General features: G+C 41.3%; 1 protein-coding gene across 2 annotated transcripts in view; it reads left to right on the forward strand.

Moving 5' to 3' along the window:
- LMBR1 (limb development membrane protein 1) overlaps window positions 1-20,222 on the forward strand; it is a 151,030-nt gene that overhangs the window by 105,798 nt on the left and 25,010 nt on the right. For both annotated transcript variants that reach the window (XM_048837603.2, XM_048837605.2), the window contains 4 exons: window positions 9,136-9,262; window positions 9,801-9,869; window positions 11,535-11,599; window positions 13,250-13,322. In XM_048837603.2, the coding sequence (XP_048693560.1) occupies window positions 9,136-9,262; window positions 9,801-9,869; window positions 11,535-11,599; window positions 13,250-13,322 (334 nt within the window). The remainder of the gene's footprint in view (window positions 1-9,135; window positions 9,263-9,800; window positions 9,870-11,534; window positions 11,600-13,249; window positions 13,323-20,222) is intronic.

Here is a 20,222-nt window from a genome sequence, read left to right on the forward strand (position 1 = left end):
CCCTGTTTCAACCAGGTGACCATGAATGATATCCCTCTCCTGAGGATAACATAAAGAGATAAAGAACGGATGTTGTTTGAACGCCAGCAAACATACACTGCAATGCTTTGTTCTACAATGATTCCCGAGTACGTGTTACTGGCCTGGAGTGGTAAAGTGTCCTACCATGGTGGACGGAATAAGGCTGCCCTCCCCAGAAACCTTTTGCAAAGGCTTTGGGAGTACATCCAGGAGAGCCACGAATGCCAGGGCAAATTAATCATTAAACATACTTGCGTTTAAACCATTTATAGTATTTTAAAAGGTACACTCACCAGAAGTCCCTTCTCCGCCTGGCGGGTCCGGGAGGCAGGCTTGGGTGGGTTCGGGGGGTACTGGCTCCAGGTCCAGGGTGAGAAACAGTTCCTGGCTGTCGGGAAAACCGGTTTCTCCACTTGTTTGCTGTGAGCTATCTACAACCTCATCATCATCATCTTCCTCGTCCCCAAAACCTGCTTTCGTGTTGCCTCCATCTCCACTGAAGGAGTCAAACAACACGGCTGGGGTAGTGGTGGCTGAACCCCCTAAAATGGCATGGAGCTCATCATAGAAGTGGCATGTTTGGGGCTTTGACCCGGAGTGGCCGTTTGCCTCTCTGGTTTTCTGATAGGCTTGCCTCAGCTCCTGTCTCATGTGGCACTGCTTCGGGTCCCTGTTATGGCCTCTGTCCTTCATGCCCTGGGAGATTTTGATAAATGTTTTGGCATTTTGAAAACTGGAACGGAGTTCTGATAGCATGGACTCCTCTCCCCATACAGCGATCAGATCCCGTACCTCCTGTTTGGTACGCTGGAGCTCTATTGCGATTCTGGGACTCCATCATGGTCACCGCTGCTGATGAGCTCTGCACTAACCTGCAGCTTGCCACTCTGACCAAACAGGAAATTGAAATTCAAAAGTTCGCGGGCCTTTTCCTGTCTACCTGGCCAGTGCATCTGAGTTGAGAGTGTTGTCCAGAGCAGTCACAATGGAGCACTCCGGGATAGCTCCCGGAGGCCAATAGCGTCTGATTACGTCCACAGTACCCCAAATTCGAGCCGGCAAGGCCGATTTCTGCTCTAATTCCCTTGTTGGGGGTGGAGTAAGGAAATCTATTTTAAGAGCCTTTCAAGTCGAAAAAAGGGCTTCGTTGTGAGGACGGGTGCAGGGTTAAATCAGTTTAACGCTGCTCAACTCCTCAACTCCTAGTGTAGACCAAGGCTTACTGGCTAAGTCTCTCTGAAGTAAAAAAAGTCTTAGACCATTTTTCTCCCTGAATCCAGGGGTTTAGAAGAGGAGTCTAGAATGCCCTCTCAATGTCTAAAAACCAGATTATCTTGAATGCCTCCTTCAAGGGCTCTGTGCTTCCCTCTAATCTCATAAATTTTTTTTCTCATGACCAAATGGAGCTTCATAGTATTGCACATGCTTTGCCTCTAATACTTCTCTGAAGAGAACAAATGGAGATTCATAATTTTACCAAAACTACTCCCTTCCAACTGTGACTCTTTTGGGCCAAATCTTATGCTGGTTAAGCTGGTATAACTTGTTTGAAACGAATGGAACTATGCCAATTTACGTCAACTGAGGATCAAGTCCTGCATATTTACTGTAGTCAGAGTTAAAAGGTAAATACTGTGCATGGAAATTTTGTTTGAATTTTGAACGTTTTTGCTCTCCAGTAACTGAACGCTGAAGTTTCCAATTTCATACTTAACATAGACTATTCCTGGGTTTAAAAAAAGTCTTAGCTAGATTTAGCACAGTCAAAATTAGTTATGGGAGATTGAAAACCAGCTACTGTTCACGTTCAGAAGGAAATCTTCAGATTTTAAAAAACTTCAAACCCAATTGCTGTTTAGTAAAGACCATTTGTGGTCTGTTGGTACCAGTCGGGGAAGTCTGCTTTCTTGGCAGTCTGCTTCCATGGGGACGCAAAGATGTCAATATCGATGCTGGAGACATCCCCCAAGGCATTCAATACAGCCAGTGAAGAGGCTGATACAGAAGGCCAGTTGAATCTAGATCAGGCTTCCCAATCCCTGGATCTGCTCTTGACAGAAGGTCTTCTGTGAGAGTAGGAACAGTTTCTGGAGGAGGCCCTGGACTCTCTGAAGTGGAAGACCCAGGAACCCACTTTGGACTCTGACAAGGAGTAAGATTACTCCAAAAGCCATGGTAGTGAGGTACCGAGAGAAGTCCTTGGAGGCCAGGACCTAGATCTATGTCAAGACTGTGGTACTAATGGCAGCATTGAAAGTTTCCTGGTTATATCAGTGCCATGTGATGAGGTTAAGCTGGTATTGGGGTCCCAGACATCCTCGTTAAAGAGGCCAGTAAGGGCAGTACCAGACCTGAGACTGATGGGGCCACCAGAGACCACGGAACATGCAACGGTGCTGGTGGAGGATCTTTGTCCAAAATCAGCAGTGATGATGGTACCAAAGGCACAATAGATCTCTCACAGCCACGTAGGCCTCTAGTGGTGTTGGCACCAAAATGGATAGTTGCTCTTCCATAAGCAGTGATAAAATGGATCGACTGATGTCACCAAGGAAGTAGCTGCCCTCGATAGAGTCAACTGCTCAGCTCTTTGAGAGCCACTGTGAGCTGGTTCTGGGGAGCAGCAAGCCAAACAGTGCACTCTACCATCAGTGCCAAAATGGCCTTCTGCTGCAGAGAAGTTCCATTTTGAGGGCTTCAGAGAAGTTGATGCAGTCTTCTTATGCTTCAGAGGACAGGAGTGGTCAGAGCTATTATGCCTTGAAGAGGATGGCCCTGATGAAGAAAATCTCCTATGTTCTCTGTCTGCTGGCAAGACTGGGAGAGCACTCCTAGAAGGAGTGGTCAGTGATCTCCCTTTTACCATTCAAGGGGATTCTGATGCTGGGAGAAGCCTCCAGGAAAATTATATCCGAAGTATTCTTCTCTCTGCTTCTTCATTCTAGATTTGAAGCCCCAGCAGATCGGATACCTATCTCTAATATGAATCTAACCCAAAACTTTAAGCAGTGAGAGTGTAGGCCACTAACAGACATTGGTTTATGACAGTCAGAGCAGGGCTTAAAGCCAGGGGACTTTGGCATAGGTTCTACACAATAGGTGTGGACCAGAGGCCTCCGGAGCCTAATAAAAGAAAAGGGAAAAAAAATCAAATAAACAAGGATGTTCAAAGGGCAGAACAAGCACCATCAGTTTAAAAAGGCTAACTGTAAGCGACTTTGTCCACAGAGGACAAAGCTGTAAAGTACAGATATGCTCCGACTGGACCACAGACAGTAAGAAGGAACTGAAGGAGGGGGTGGGAAAGCTCCTCTTATTATAGCCTCAGGTGGGAGCATGAAGAAACCAGGGCACAAATGGGGCTGCTCCTGTGGGTACCACCAGGGAAAAGTATTCAGTATCAGTGCATAAGATGAGCACACACCTACAGAATAATGGACAAAGGCAAGCACTCAAAGAAGAACTTACCCCTTCACGCTTCCTTCTGCCCTTATCACCTTCACCCACCTCTAATTACCTTCTATCCCTGTTTTTGTCTTAAGCAACTTTTAAGAACATAAGAATGGCCATACTGGGTCAGGCCAATGGTCCATCTAACCCAGTATCATGTCTTCCAAAAGTGGCTGGTGCCAGATGCTTCAGAGGGAGTGAACAGAACAGGGCACTTTATCGAGTGATCCACTCAGTCATCCAGTCCTAGCTTCTAGCGGTCAGAAGTTTAGGGACACCCAAAGCAAGGGGTTGCATCGCTGACCATCTTGGCTAATAGCCATTGATAGAAAAGTTCACGGAGAATAGGTCTAATTCTTTTTTTAACCCTATTATAAGTTTGGCCTTCACAACAAGTTCCACAGGTTCACTGTGTACTGTATGAAGAAGTACTTCCTTATGTTTGTTTTAAACCTGCTGCCTATTAATTTCATCAGGTGACCTCTGGTTCTTTTATTACGTGAAGGGGTAAATAACATTTTCTTATTCACTTTCTCCACACCATTTGTGATTTTTATATCCTGTCTCCCCTCAGCAGTCTTTGTCCAAGATGAACAGTCCATCTTTTTAATCTCACTTCATGAAAACTGTTCCATGCCCCTAATCATTTTTGTTGCCCTTCTCTGTACTTTCCCCAGTTCTAATATATCTTTTTTGAGATGGGGTGACCAGAACTGCATTCAATATTCAAGCTCTGGGCATACGATGGATTTATATAGTGGCACTGTGGTATTTTCTATCTCTATGTCCCTTTGCTAATGGTTCCTAACATTCTGTCAGGGTTTTTTTGCTTTGTTTTGTTTTTTTTTAAACTGCACATTGAGCAGATGGGTTTTAGAGGACTATCCACAATGACTCCAAGATCTTTTTGGAGTGGTAACAGCTAATTTAGACCCCATCATTTTTTATGTACAGTGAGTATTTCTTTTTTCCAGTGTGCATTACTTTGCACTTAGCAACATTGAATTTCATCTGCCATTTTGTTGCCCCCTCCCCCAGTTTGTCAGATCCCTTTGTAACTTTGCAGTCAGCTTTGGACTTCACTATCTTGAGTAATTTTGTGTCATCTGCAGATTTTGCCACCTCACTGTGTACACCCTTTTCCAGATCATTTATGAATATTCTGATGTTCCATGTGGTTTTCCTTGCTTCTTTTCTACCCCTCTCTAGATTCAGGAGATTGGTATGCTTCCCTAAATTTATAGGATGCCTACTTCCATGCGGCAATTTGCCTTGGCCAAAGGCAGTTCCTAAGGCTTGTGATAGGTGGAAAAACTGTACCAGTTAACCATTCCATCCTTTGGACTGTCATCATATTTCACCAAATATGACTGTGGTGGCAGCCTGTCTCCACTGGGGGCATCCCTTCCTGGACAGCTGGTTGGTATGGGATCACTCCTGTGATCAGGTAGGGACCAGTATCCATCCAATTCTCCATTTGTTCAGCAGCTTGTGCCTGAAAACAAACAGAGAAAATCCAATTAGATGATGAGTTCATTGGGGTGGTCCTGGATTCGACCTCAGCCAGGGCTTACCTGCCTCTTCCCAGGTTCCTGTCTATAGCGGCCCTCTGTGTGTCATTCAGAGAACACCCATGAATCACAGTGAGGAATTGCCTCAGGCACGTAGGTCACATGGCTGCTTGTATATGTGACCCCTCACGCTAGGCTGCACTTCTGGGGAATGCAGACATGGCTCAAGTCAATCTACCACGCTTATGTTCACAAACTGGACAAGTTAGTATTCATCCCAGACAGGGTGTTACTGTCTCTGAATTGTTGGATGAGTCAGGACAATATGTGAGGGGAAAAATTATTCTCTCCATTTCTCCCTCCTATGACTTTGATGACAGATGCTTCAGCCATGGGGTTGGAGAGCTCATTTGGGTGATTTCAAGCTCAGGCCTTGTGGAGCACCCATGAGGCAAGGTTATATATAAACATTCTCAAATTTTATGCAATATTCCAAGCATGGCAACAGTTCCTGCCACACATTCAGGGCCATCAAGGCATCTCACCTGCTGGGAGTTCAGAATAGCTTGGTAGACCACATGAGCAGGTCCTTCAGTCTGGATCGTGAATAGTTTCTCAATATAGCTGTTCCAGGATTAATGTTTTGGTTAAGATAATTTTTGACAGTGGATCACAGCTCAACAAAACAGGAAATGTCCCCAGTTCTGTCCAAGAGTAGGTCACAGGCTGCTTTCCTGTATTCTTTGCTGTTCCTGTGAGAAATAGGCTTGCTGTATGTGTGACACACTTTCCCCATGTTATTTTCAAGCTGAAGCAAGAAAGAGGCAGAACAATCCTCATGGCTCCAGCCTGGACAGGGCAGCCTTGTGCTTGGACCTGCAGAGGCTATCCACCCAAGAACCCTTGCGTCTGCCATGAAGAAAAGACTAGATATCCCAGAATCTCGGGCAAGTGTTGCATCTCAGGTGCTACACCTCACAATGTGGTTCATCCATGGTTAAACGTAGAGGAGGGGCACTGGTCAGTGTCAGTCCAGACTCTCTTGCTTGATAGCTGGAAGCCTTCTACAAGAGTTACTTACCTTCTTAAATTGAAGCATTTCTCCATCTGGGCAGCTAGCCACAGTGACTTTCCTACACAGCCCAAAGTCTAGAATTCTTTGAATCATTTTTTACATCTCAAAGAGTCAGGTCTGGTAGTTAGTTCTATTAAGGCACACCTGGCAGCAGTTTCAGCTTTTCACCCATGTATTTATGGTAATAGTGTTCTCTCCAATCCTATGACAATCAGATTCCTAAATTAGGCTGTTTCACCTGTCAGGGGTCCAGCTCCACCTTTGGATTTAAATATAGTCCTGTCTGCCCTTATGTGGGTCGTCCATTTGAGCCCTTAGGTTCCTGCTTTTTGTTATACCTCTTAGTAAAAGTGGCCATCTCAGTGGGCATCAGTTCTGCTAGAAGAGTGGGAGAACTTTTGCATGACTGGTAACAGATTCCCCATATATTATATTCTACACGGACAAGGTGCAGCCTGGGCTGCAACGTAAGGATTCCCCCCCCCCCCGATGGTATCTGATTTCCACCTGAATCAGTCTATATACTTGTAGGTCTTTTTTCAAAAGCCACATGCTCACAGGGATGAATAAAAGCTGTATACTTTAGATGTGCGCTGAGCCATAGCATTTTACCTGGACAGAGCAAAGTCCTTTGGAATGTCTTCCCAGTTCTTCATATCCTATGCAGGTTGAATGAAAGGTCATCCTATTACAGCTGAATGACACTCTAAATCAGAGGTGGGCAAACTACGGCCCACGGGCCACATGTGGCCCGTGGGACCATCCTGCCCAGCTCCTGAGCTCCCGGCCGGAGAGGCTAGCCCCCGGCCCCTCCCCGGTTGTCTCCCTCCCCAGCAGCCATGCTGCTGGGGGGCAGCACTCTGGGCGGCGGGGCTGCGAGCTCCTGCGGGGCAGCACGGTGGTGTGGCTGGCTCCGGCCAGGTGGCGGAGCTGCCAGACATGCTGCTCTGAGCGGCATGGTAAGGGGGCTAGGGCGTTGGATAAGGGGCAGGGGGTCAGTTGGATGGGGTAGAGGTTCTGGGGTGGAGGCGGTCGGGGAACGGGGGGGAGGTTGGGTAGGCATGGGAGTCCTGGGGGGCCTGTCAGGGGGCGGAGTGTGGATAGGGGTTGGGGCGGTCAGGGAGCAGGGGTGGATGGATAGGGGTTGGGGTCCTGGAGGGGCGGTTAAGGTCGGGGGGTCTTGGGAGGAGGCATTCAGGGGACAAGGAGCAGGGGGGTGGTTGGAGGTTCTGAGGGGGGCAGTCGGGACGGGAAGTGGGAGGGGTCAGATAGGGGGCAGGGGCCAGGCTGTTTGGGGAGGCACAGCCTTCCCTACCCGGCCCTCCATACAGTTTTGCAACCCCGATGTGGCTCTCGGGCCAAAAAGTTTGCCTGCCCCTGCTCTTAATGGATACCAGCTACATTGTTATGTGCTATGCTGCCAAAGATAGCTCGTCATCTGTGAAGTTATCAGTATGCAGTGTTGTTGTAGCCATGTTTGTCCCAGAATATTAGAGAGACAAGATGGGTGAGGTAAAATCTTTTACTGGACCTGGTCAGAGCACTCCTGCTTTCATGGCATTTGTGGGCAATGTCCCTACTGTAGATGTGTGCAGAGCAGCAACGTGGTTCTTAAGTGTTCCTACAAAAACTCTTGTGATGAGACTCCTAGCCGCAACTCCATTAATAGTGGCTTGGGAATCACCTATGGCGTAATGGACATATACAAATACTCGAAGTGATTACTCACTTTCTTGTAACTGTTTTCTTCGAGATATGTTGCACATGTCTATTATATGACCCACCCTCCTTCCCCAACCCATTGTAGTCTATCATTAGGATCCCTGCATGAAGGAACTGAAGGAGTGGTGGGATGGATCCAGCTTTTATACTCTCAGTTGGAAGCACAAAGCAATTGGGATGTGTGTGGGGCTGCCACTACAGGTACTGCTTGGGAAATCTTTGGCATGGGCGCAAGATGCATGCACACTTATGGTGTAATGGATATATATATGCAACACATCTCAAACAATGGTTACAGAAGGCGAGTAGCTGTTTCTTTTTCACTGGTAACTAGAGTTCTTAGAGTAGATTTTTCAGTACAGGTTCACACACTTGGGGTGCACATGTGCACACAACAGAAGGCAGAATCCTCAGACAGGCCCTGACCACAGGGTAGTCTGGGGGACCTGTATTGAAAATCCTCAAAGGAGAAGGTTTCTTCAGGAAACCCAAGAAAATTAAATATAAAAGCTGTTAATGTAATCGCAGGGCTACTTACATTATGTTAGGGATGTGTGAAGAAAAATTTTAGGTTCTCACAGTAATACTAACATTTATTATTGAGTAGACTGCTCATTGTATTCTCTTGTATATTCTGTTTAAATTTGCGAACTTAACAATGCATTAATACAGCCTTTTACACTTTGTGCGTGTATGTATCATAGAAATCTTTTTATATGCTTGTGTGGTGCATGTTTATTCAAGATGAAGTGTGTTCCACCCAATGTTGGGTACATTAGAAGTCTGATGTAACTGCAGCAACGATATGTGGCTAGATAGAGAGTGAGTAGTACTCTAACTGTACACTTGAGGGCTCTGTAGACTGTGAGGAATGATGCAGAAGCAATTACAGTTGAAGACTATTTTAGGTAGATTGGTGCATTGTACCTGTGCAGGGTTTAATGTTGGCTGGGCTATTTGGCTATTTGTCATAATTGGCTTTCCATTCCTTTGATTGGAATCATAGATAAAAATTTGCCAATCCACTTTGTTGGCTGAAAGTATTAGAAAAGTAATCCATCTTTTAAAACTGTCCTAGCAAAATCATAAGGTATAAAAAATTCTTTCTAGGATGGGATTAATGAGAACTGTAAAGCTTAAATAATTTTAAACAATTCTCTAAGGGAAAAAAGCTAGCCTAGGCAGTATGAAGGCATAAGCACTTATATATGCTTTTTCCATTGTGTGTAAAAATATCTTGCATGTGCTCTTACAATGTATATGTATGTATGTGTGTGAAATTATATAATAATTCTTATTTAATTTGCCTTATGTTCAGAATATTTAAATATATTGAAAATGTTTTATTTTTCCTAGGGGATCAGAGCACGTATTTTGGAAACACTTGTTATGCTTATTCTTCTTGGGCTGCTTATCTTTGGAATAGTGTGGGTGGCGTCAGCTCTCATTGACAATGATGCTACCAGTATGGAGTCTTTGTACGGTATGGAATATTTTTAAAAATAAGTTTAGCTGTGTACAGCATAGAAGTTGATGTTTTCAATTAAAATTCATTTATAGTAAATCCCCATACTGCATTAATTTATTTTACTTTGAACAAATGTAACCCATTCCCAATCAGTACTTGATTTTTGCATTCAGCTAGTGTTTTTACATGATTCTTATGGCAAACTGAGGAAATTCAGCTTTCTTGTTCAGAGTGTCTACATACCTAATGTTAGAAGTAGGTTCTTCAAGTAGCTTTTAAGATACTTGGCTTTTCTTCCTAAAGTGTCAAGGAGATTGTTGTCCACAATTTTATAAACTGCTTAATTCTTGATTTACTTTTTAAAATCGTATTGTGCAATCCTGAAAAAGTCATTTCCTTAAATTGTTCTAACTTAAGGAAAGATCTAAGTTTAAGCCAGTCAGACTCAAAAGTAAATTTTCTTAGTGTTTGCTAACTACTAGTAAATAGATTCAAATAGAACATAAACAGCATATATTTAATAGGCTGTCACTCTTGAAAATTTCCTTTACAGATCTTTGGGAATTCTACCTCCCTTATTTATATTCCTGTATATCGCTGATGGGATGTTTATTACTTCTCTGTAAGTATTTTTCGGACTATTGTAGAAGAAAAGTAATATTTTTAGGTCATAGGAGGTTCAGGATTACTTTACTGCATATAACTTGAGGATGAAAAAAGAGTGAATTAGAGGTATTATGACACTTTCCCAAGTGCTTTTTTCACTTAGATTTTTTCTCAATTTGTGTTCCCATGCAGGTTTTTCTCTTTAAAACTTATACCTCAAACTTTTGGTTCTTGAAATATGTAAACAAATAGAATTAACATCTTTCATCTTAGGACCTCAGAACCTCAAAGCAATTTGCAAATGAAATGAACTAATCCTCATGCTGCTTACAAGGTATCCACATTTGTACAAAGTGTGGGGGAAAAAACCAGCATTGCACAACAAGTCAGGGACAGGAATTGATCCAGAACTCAATCTCATGTAATAGGCATTAAGCAGTTCTCCTCCTTTGTGCCTGAAATGTCTCCTTATGTACCCAGAAAGGAAAATCCCTGACCCACTGGCCATGGTGACCTGGGTTCTGGCCAGTCTTACTGGTGGATCATTTGACTATTGTACATCCAGTCACTACCTCTGATCGGCCAGGGCCACTTAGAGTTTGACTCTCTCCCCCTTTGGGGAGGAATGGTGATGTAAAGCTACAGATCCCAGTGAGAGCCCACAGTTACCTTATAATTTGAACCATGTTTCTCTGCAGTTACTAAGAAAGGGAGAGTGTCCTTCTCCTTTTGACTGTCATGAGTTTTGTCTGAATTCTAGATAAAAAGTGTACAGCCATTGTGGGAATTCTGTAATTGGCTCACTACAAAGGACAGGGCCAGCAATTGTCACTTTATCAGACCTGAAGAACTTTGGATTTAGCTGTCTGATTTTAGGCACCAAGTCTGAAATTTTTTACATAACTCTTAAGGTTTGTACTGAAATACTGTTTAATAAAAATAGAGTGTAAAAGGAAAGGAACAACCCATTTCATTCTTCTGATACTCCTTGTTAAACAAGAATGCCTTTTCTAATAATGAACGTCATTTAGGTCTTCGCCTCTCCCACTTTCCAAATCATCACCTCCACCATCTCCCACATACATACGCTGTTTGAAGGCAAAGGTGTTCTTCATGACCTTTCAGTACTGGAGATTTGTTACAACTGGCAGCAAATGGAGATACCTACCAAAATGTGTGAAAACGCCATTCTTGAGAACCACCTAACTTGTTTTAAAATGCTTTTTGGTGGTAATGTCTTCATTAGTAGTGTATTAAATGAGAGGTGGTTTTAAAAATTTGTAAGAAATTTACTGAAGCTATTATCAGCTTAATAAGATAGGAAGCAAAACTACATTTATGTATTTGTGTAAAGCCGCAGTTAACCATTTATTCAAAGTATATGGCAGCAGATATGTAAAGAGTAGCCAGCTTAAACAAATGAAGGGATCTTTGATTACATTCTACTCCATGCTGGTAAAAAGTTTTGGATCACCAGTTTATAATCTCAGAACCAGGCCCAGGGGATTGTTCAATATTCCGTGAAACCTGATATTTCTAGTGTGATGGTGGAGTACAGAGGTCTAACCAAAATGTAGCTGAAAAAGAAGAATATTCAGTTATAAGTAAGAATATGTTCATAATGTAGATATAATTGCTGTGCATTTTCTAATCAAGGTTATTTATATCTTTTCCTCCACAGTATGCACGCCAGTGGGGCTTTCACGAATGTTTACAGTGATGGGTCAGTTGCTGGTGAAGCCAACAGTAAGTACAATGTATTTCTACACTTTTGACAATATTTTAAAATAGAAGGTACAGTACCATAGCCATATTCAGACAAATTTCTTTTTGCAAAATACATTGCTTTCACATATTAAACAATGATAATTGATTGTGCTACTGGATTGCAAAACTTTCTGGTATCTGCACTTTAAAACCAATGCCCTATGTTTTACACAATGTGGCCCCAGTCTAGCAAAGATTTATACATGTGCTTAACTTTAGTAATCAAGTGACTACTAATATGCTTAAAATTAAGCATTTACATAAGTCTTTGTAGAATCAGGGCCTGAGTTGCTCCTATTGGGATTGATTGTAGAATATTTTTCATGTTTTTGTTTTTAAATGTCTATTTTAATTTATAATGCCCAATTCTGTAAATCATATGTAATTACTTATTCTAGAATCACTGAATTTATGCAGTCATATATACGTGGATAGTAACTTTGCTGTCTAATTCCACTAAGTTTTCATAATTTAGTATAGAAATATTGAATAGGTAAGAAATAGAACATCTTGGTTTCATAGCATCATATCTGTGCTCTTCATAAAAATTTTCTCTGGTGGTATTTGTTTTTTCCAACTTAACTGACTAGCTTAATATATTGTATACACTATGGTTGAATTAAACACTACAGTATTGATATTTTTTATTTGCGGTAATGCCAACTGTGTGTTAGATACTTTCCAAACACTTAAAAAGGCTGGTCCCTGGTTTGAGGTGCTCACAGTCGAAGATCAAATGAGAGAGGTTTGGGAGGGGAAAAACAACAGAGAACTTATGTACTAGGGAACTTGGTTCACTGTAGGCAGTATGGCAGAAATGAATTTGTAAGAGGGACTTATATGTGGATGTGGTAATGGCCTTATGTGTGAATTCAGGGAAGCTTATTCTATACATGAGTGCTGCATGAAAGAAGGCATGGAGATGACTGTGTGAGAGCATTAATTTTTTTCCATTTCATTGCCCAGTATTTTTGGGAATAAAATGACTGGTAAAACCCTACTTGTGACATTGGAGAGCATAAAGCATTTCCACACCTATTAAGTTTTTTAAGCTCAAGTGCTCTGTAGATACACAAAACCTAACAACGTCACTAAAATTACATGCTTTTTCACAACTTCATTGGCAATTTTGCCATTTGAAATGTCGGACTCTGTGAATACTGTTTTGTCATGTAAACTTTACAGTAATTGTTTTTACAAACTCTGCAATTCTTCCTTTTTGTAGTCTAGTCAAATGTGAAGTTTGATAAGTTGTCAGCCATTTTTGATTTTTTTGTGCACAAAATGATTAAAAAAATATTTTTGGTGTAACTTAAATGACTGAATTTAGCTTAAACTCCTCTTAACCCCCCTTCCCCCTTCCAATTCCTTTGGACTGAGACTAATCAAGGTTTTAGACCAAAAGGAAAGTTTTATGGGAAAGTTAACCATGTGATTATAATTAGAGTTCTGAGTATCTTTAATCATAGACAATGTGATAATATTTTATGCAGCCTTCTTGTACCAGTAATGTTTATATTTTCTTCAAAAGTAGTTTTAATCCAAAAAGTAGACTCATAAATTCTGGCAAGCAAGATATCCATTTAAATGAATGTGTTTATCAATTAGCATTTGCATTTCTAATTTCAGATCCTTGAAGACCTGGATGAACAGATATACATCATCACCTTAGAGGAAGAAGCAATCCAGAGGAGACTAAACGGTACATGTGTTGTGTAATATAATATTTAAACCAAAGAAAAACAGCACTTCCTGGTCTTGAGCATTCATTTCACCATAAAATAAGTAGGATCTCTTACCTTGTCCTGGAAGCTGTAGGCTTTCACTCATCTAAACTATTCCATGCCCTTACTTGCACAGAACCATGAGGATCCTCCCTGTTTTATTTTATAATATCTGTTATTGGTGGTTTTCTGATCATGTTCAGGAAGTCTGTCTGTGATGTGAAGGCTCAGACTAATTGGCAACAAGTCAATTGTTTTGCCACTACAATCAAACATATTTCTAAAACGCTATAAGTAAATCCTTAGTCTAATTTGGAGAGGAATCCAGTTACTAATAAGATACTGGGTACTGTAAAGAGGAAGGATTTCTGCATTTTGTCAGCTTAGGAGATGAGTGCTCACTTGGTGATCCTTGATTTATTTTTTAATGAATTATTAGCTTAAATTTTACATATCAGAGCAGCTTTCCACAATCCAGAGTCTCCCAACAGAGAATTTTAAAGTAATCCATTACAGTAGGTTCAGAAAGTTTTAAGTAGTTCATGCTTTTTAGTGTAACTTTGGTCCTCTGCTGTGTCTTTCATGTGATCTCAAAGCTCTTCATAAACAGTTATTGGTGAAGTGCATCTGTATAATGTTGCAAACACTAAGATTTCAAAAAAAGTTGAGTCTATTAAAAATCATGATTTTTTAAAATTTTTTGAAGGTTTACCTTTTTAATTGATCTGTTTTTAACCCTGTGATACATCCCCAACTTGTGTGACCATTTTCAGAGTGGAAAAAAGCCCTTATACGTAGGTTCTGCACCCGGCCTGCTGGTGTCTCACTCTAATCACTCATGGGAGGCTTTATTATCTTCCTCTCCTGCCAACTTCCTGTCAACGCCTTCCCGCAAACTCTGCTCTACTGGATTTTTCCTCCATTTCCCTTCAGTCTTCTGCCCTCACTGACATTTCTCTTGCCCTATTTCCCTGCATTCTTACCTTCAGTCTTCACTCTACATTCCCTTGTCCCCTTGTTGTTTTCTGTTTGGGACATGCAGTGCTACCGTCTTCTCCAAGGTGTTGATAAATTGTATAATGAATTGGTTGACCACACTTTGGTTCGTTATACAGTATGCTCGAGACCAAATAATCAGTTTCTGTCTGGTTTATTAGTATGGTACAAGAAAAGGTTCTATAGGATACCAGTTTCTAAAGAGCAGTCCTGTGTAGCGATATTGCATTCACCTTACGCAGAAGATGTGCTCCCCAAAGTTATGTTCTTAGTCCTCTTTTTATACCTTACTCGTGCAACCCTTCTGCCAGTTGTAGTCGGCAGCAACAAGGGCTGGGTTCAGTATCTAGGGGTTCCTTTTCAATGGTACAACACAAAACCGACTCGATCCCCCACTCATTAACCTGGGAGAATTACACACCACCCTTTGGGTGTCTCCGAGGCAACACTTCCCCTTTTTCAAGCACAGAGTCCGAGTGTAAAATAGGAATTTCTAATAAAAGGAGGGAAGTAACCTGGCATTAATTTGGGAAAACGCCACAAGCAGGATTCATAAACATAAAGCCATAAACAAAAGACCCACCCGAGAGTAGGTTGGGCAATGTCCCTTTGACTCAGGTTATTAAGTCCAGCAACTAAAAAATGCCCCTTTCTCCCTCCACCACACTGCACTCCCAGTTGTTGTCCTTGGTCCGGGACGACCCAGAGTTCAGAGGTGCATCTGTGTGAGCTCATCTCCCACTCTCTGCTGTTCTGGAACGTCTTGACACTTAACACAGCTCTCAGTGATTTCAACTCTGTGATTTCAGCTGTTAATGGGAAAACCTCATTGCTAGTGCAGACTGGGCAGTTTCTTGCATCAGAGACACTGTCCCAAAGCAGATCTAATGCTTAGGCAGCTTATCCATGATTTCAGTTCTATTGGTGTGCAACAAGACTCTCAGTTGAGTCTTAATCCTCTCTGTTGTTACACAGTGGAGAGAGAAATGATCAAATGGTGTCTAGGACCTTTAGGTGAGGCCCACACCATCAGGTACAAGTACCTGTCCGCACCCTCTGTCAACTCCATTGGGCTTTGGCACCCATATCCCCTGCCTACCACGTGCAATTTAGTTGAGGGTTAGTCCCTCAATCAGGGTATGCTAAGCATAGTTCAGCTTCCCTTGATTCACACAACAAGAATAACAACACTTTAGTACCTCTGCCCCAACAGCAAAGTGACTTTTGATCCAACACCAGCCAAAAGTGATCATTTGGGAAAACAGCCCCATCATGCTGAGCCCCTCAGCACGGTGGGTGTGCCCATGCAAACAAGGTTGGCTCCTGAAGTCCCCTTCCTCAGTTCATCACTAGATATCAGGGAGAGCTCATTTGGACCCTGCTTACACATGTTTACCAGTAAAAGGTACTATATACCTCACCTGAAACTGGATTCAATTAATCAACTTTTTACCTTGTTTGTTTCTGGTACCAAGGTGTACCCTTTATCTTTTGTTCGAAAACTCATACATTCCACATACTAAGAGGCATGAAGATACCTTCTAGGCCTGTGCCAGGATGGATAGATTTGTGAGGGTAACACCTTTCCTCTTGCTATGAGGAAACAATTGTATATCATTATGTTGACAGTTTTCCTATCTACTTAAACCAAAGTTTACTTCAGCTAATGCAAGGTGATACGGAATACTTAGCATAAGTGAACAGGACTATAATAAAGGTACAAGCCAATTTGGACTAGATAACTGCTATTTTAATGTTTAATAATATGCATATTTAAATGCTTGGAATAAAAGTATTGTGGGTAGTATTGTCAGTACAACCTGGCTCCCATCGAAGTAAACGCCCTACTACACCGACATAATAACTCTACCCCCATGACAGGCATAGGGCTTATGTTGGTGTAGTTAGGGTGATGTAGTGTCCATGTAGACACTGCGGGTTTCTTGTATTGGCTGTTGGCTGCCATTTTCGTCAAGTGAAATTGACAAGAAAGCCCGGCGCCAGCTCCCAGCCAGGTTGCTGCCCAGGCTCCATGCTCTGAGTCAGGCTACTCAGGCCAGCTGGGCTCCCTGCTCCCCTGGGGGAGTCCTGCTGCCCCTCGGAGTCCTGGCTTCCTGCAGGGAGCCTGGGTGCTGTCCAGACTATGGGCTCCCTTTCCCTCACTGGGAGCCTGGTTGTACTGAGACTCCCAACTACCCACGCCCCGCAGGATCTCCCCGCCAGGGGCAGGACTCCCTTCCTCCCCTCCTCACCTCTCCCTGGGCTTTCGGCTCTCTGCTCCCCACTGGGAACCTGGAAGCCACCCAGTTTCTGGGCATAGTGTTCACTGCTGGGTGCAGCCGGGCTCCCAGTGGGGAGCCAACAGCCTGGGAGGCTGCCCATCCAGCCGGGGTTCCTGAGTGGGGACCCGAGGGCTGGGGGGCAGCTGCTGGGCTCCGAGCAGGGAGCAGGAGCCGAAAGCCTGGGGACAGCCAGGCTCCCAGCAGGGAGCTGAAAGCCCAATCTCTTTCCCCCCGCCCCCACTGCCCCTCTTAAGTCATCGGAAGCACAGCTGATGAGGAAGCACACCACCGACAGAAGGAGGGTAGTGTGGACATGCCGTCAGTTCCAAAGGGCAATTCATAGATTGAATTATGGGGATACTCTGTTTCTGAACTCTTTTCCTTTTATGGAATTTAGGAATTCACTCCCCATCCTGGTCCAAAATAGCTGAGATTACTGGCCTTCTGATCACATTGCAGTACCCATATGCCTGCATAGGCATTTCAGGCAGGTTTAGAGTATACTGCTGTACTATAGTGTTTACAGCAGCTGCTGCATAGATGAGCTTTTTAGACCCATAACACACAAAGGTGTGTTCCGTGAATCTCTTTGAAGCTATGATGGGGTAATTATAATTGTTCTTGGTGTTTGATGTTCGCTAGTAACTGTAAAATATTTGTTGCTGAATATTTCATGTTGTCATGAAAATGTTTATGGTATGTACAGAAACTTTATGGAGAAATGGCCTTTTAGTTGTTCAAGTATTCATTACAGTTTGCTTAGAATAACATCAACTATTCACCAAGAGAATATAATAGGAAGGCTAAAAATGATATTTTGGATGTTGGTTTTCTCCTGCTCACAAGGCTGTGCAACTATATTATAAATGATTATTTGTTCGTATTATCTGTTCCCAGCAGTGTCCAATTCATGGTAGATGTTATACAGGTACAGAAGCAGGTCTAGTCCCTGTTTGTAGTTGCTTACTCTCCAAGTATAATCTAAATATTATAGAAACATTCACAGCATATAATAAAAAGTAAGGGAAAATTAATACAACTTAATTCAGGTGCCGATTAGAGGTTATTTGTGAGGCCCAGAAGAAGTTTATAATTTAAAAACAAACCACTCCTAAATCATTTCCATCATTGTGTGCTTTGGACTGTAAGCTTTTTAGAATAGGTACTGTCTTTATTTTTGCATAGTGTCCGGTGCCAAGCATATTTTTGGTGCCAATCAGATAACACATACACAGTCTTCAAAAAAGACAGCTCAGTGATATAATAAAAAGTCACAGTAAAAACTGCATTATAACTGATAAGGGTTGTAAGGAAAATTATATTTATAGGAGCTTGTATTGATATTTTGGGGAAAAGTCAAGAAGTAGTAATGTCCTTTCAGTAGAGATAAGAAAAACCACCTTATAGCCACAAGTAAAGTGGTCAGTGAGCAAAAACTTCATTAATTGAATGGAATGAGGATTTCCCACCACTGTACAAGTGGTAATATTATAATCCAGTAACACTGAGTTTTTACTGTGTATAAGTAGGATCAAAAGTGACATATTGTACACCAATTATCTTTCAGATTGTGGGGAAATTAATTGCACTAAATATACTTATGAAATATTAAATTAATGTAGTAGAAAGAATACGATGATGGAAGTACCAGTGAAAATGGATGAATTTCGCTGAGCCAGTAGCTCAAGTGTGAGCACGGAAATAGGGTTTGGGTGGAGAGATTTTTATATAAAGCAAGCAATTTTTCATTCTTAATTTTTTTGCCATACTTCATTTAAAGTACAATTTAGATAGAAACCTCATTTGTGTGGCAAGTGCTAGAGATTGTGGAAGCTTTGTTTTTGCCTTACAAAGGTATCTTAATACTTACAAATAGTAGAAAAGAAACTCTATTTTTAAAAGTTTTTTTTACAAGGTTTTTAGTGTTGGGGAATTGGATCTTAAAATCACAGCAATGAATTTAAACAAAATATTCTTAGTTTTTGAACAAAAAGAATTATTTTCATTTTTAAACAACTTCAGTTATACTAATTATAATTCCTTAAAGCATGTGCACTTTTGGTTCCAAGACAAGATTGCAGGGAAATTCTTCTAGGTCTGTTTCAAAAAATGTGTTTTGTTTAGTAACTCACCTTTACCACATGATTTTTTCTTTTATAAAAGTGGTGTATATGGTAAGCTGCTATGCTAATTGTAGCATTGTAAAATTTGACTCTTGGACATTGGAGATCAAAATTTGTGATTTTCAGATATACCACTGAGACTGCCTAAGTGAATTTGCTTTTGTTGCAGTAACAAATACCTGAGATAATGCATTATAATGTAGACTTGCAGTAACTATGACACAGCAGCTCTTCAACAGCCTTACTAGTGGTAATATTAAGCCTACTTTCCCAATTAATGGATTTAATCTAAGTAAGCATCCTAGTTAGTTAATCAGTGAAGCAATAAAAAGTGTTCTGAAAAATATACTCCATAAGTGTTACAAATTGAAGTGTTTGCGACTAAGTTGCAGTAGACTAAATTTTCCATAAATCCTTCCATATTTTAAAAATATCTAATTGTAGTATTACACAATTTTAATTATGAATATTAATTCCTTTATACCTTCTTACAAGTAAACTTATATGTCTCATTAATGAACAGCCAGAAGTCATAGGGAAAAAAAAGTTTGACAATTCTGATATCTACCTTAACATTTTTAGTTGTTGAAGAGATACTGGGAAAGTGTTTCTGTTTCCAGCATATAATGTTTCAATACCCACATCACTTGTACAGAAAAAGAATAAAGCTGGGACTTTTTTTTTTATATTAAGAGGAAAAAAAAAGTTGCCTTTAGCTGTTAGTTTTCCTGAATCCAAAGAGACGGGTGGAGCAGGATCAAAAATACTTACGTGATCAAAGTTATTGGCTCTGAAGGATCCTTACCTATGTAAGAAAGATGAAAGGTGGTGTTTTTATTCCACGCTAGTAACAGTGTAATTTTGAACTAATTGGTGTTGAACTGCCAATCACCTAGGGGGAATGCAAATAGATACTCTTACAGTTTCCTTTGAGGTACTGAAATCTTACGTTGGGGCTGGAAGAAAAACAGAATAATACTGTTAAATTGACCTTAAATGAGCTGCTTTGTGGTTTTCTTGGAGAATCCCTTCTAATTTTTCATAACTAGTCCAAACAAGTTTTGTCTACAAATTTGATTTATTGGCTAGACAATGCTGACATTGAACTTTGTGCATGTTTGAAATAAATTAATATGTTGTAGAGCTTTAAGTATTTAGCTGCATCCTCATCAAATGGTATTTTGACTGATCTAAAACTTTGCCTTACTGTCTCCTTTGTAAAATATGATTCTTCTGTAGAATAACCAGTTACTTGCCATCACTTTTAAGGAAAAATTACAAGAGCTGTGTCACATGAACGACTCCTATTTTCTATCAGGGTAAATATTAAGGGTGTAATGCAGCTACCATGGACGTTGGAAAGACTCCCTTTGATGTCACTGGAAGTTGTGTTTGAGCCTTAAAATTCTGTATTAAAAAAATAAAAATACATAGCTTTTGAATAGAGGTTGTTCCCAATGATCTCCAAGTACATTGC

The sequence above is a fragment of the Caretta caretta genome, chromosome 2 (genome assembly GCF_965140235.1).
Source record: "Caretta caretta isolate rCarCar2 chromosome 2, rCarCar1.hap1, whole genome shotgun sequence".
Lineage (NCBI taxonomy): Eukaryota > Metazoa > Chordata > Testudines > Cheloniidae > Caretta > Caretta caretta.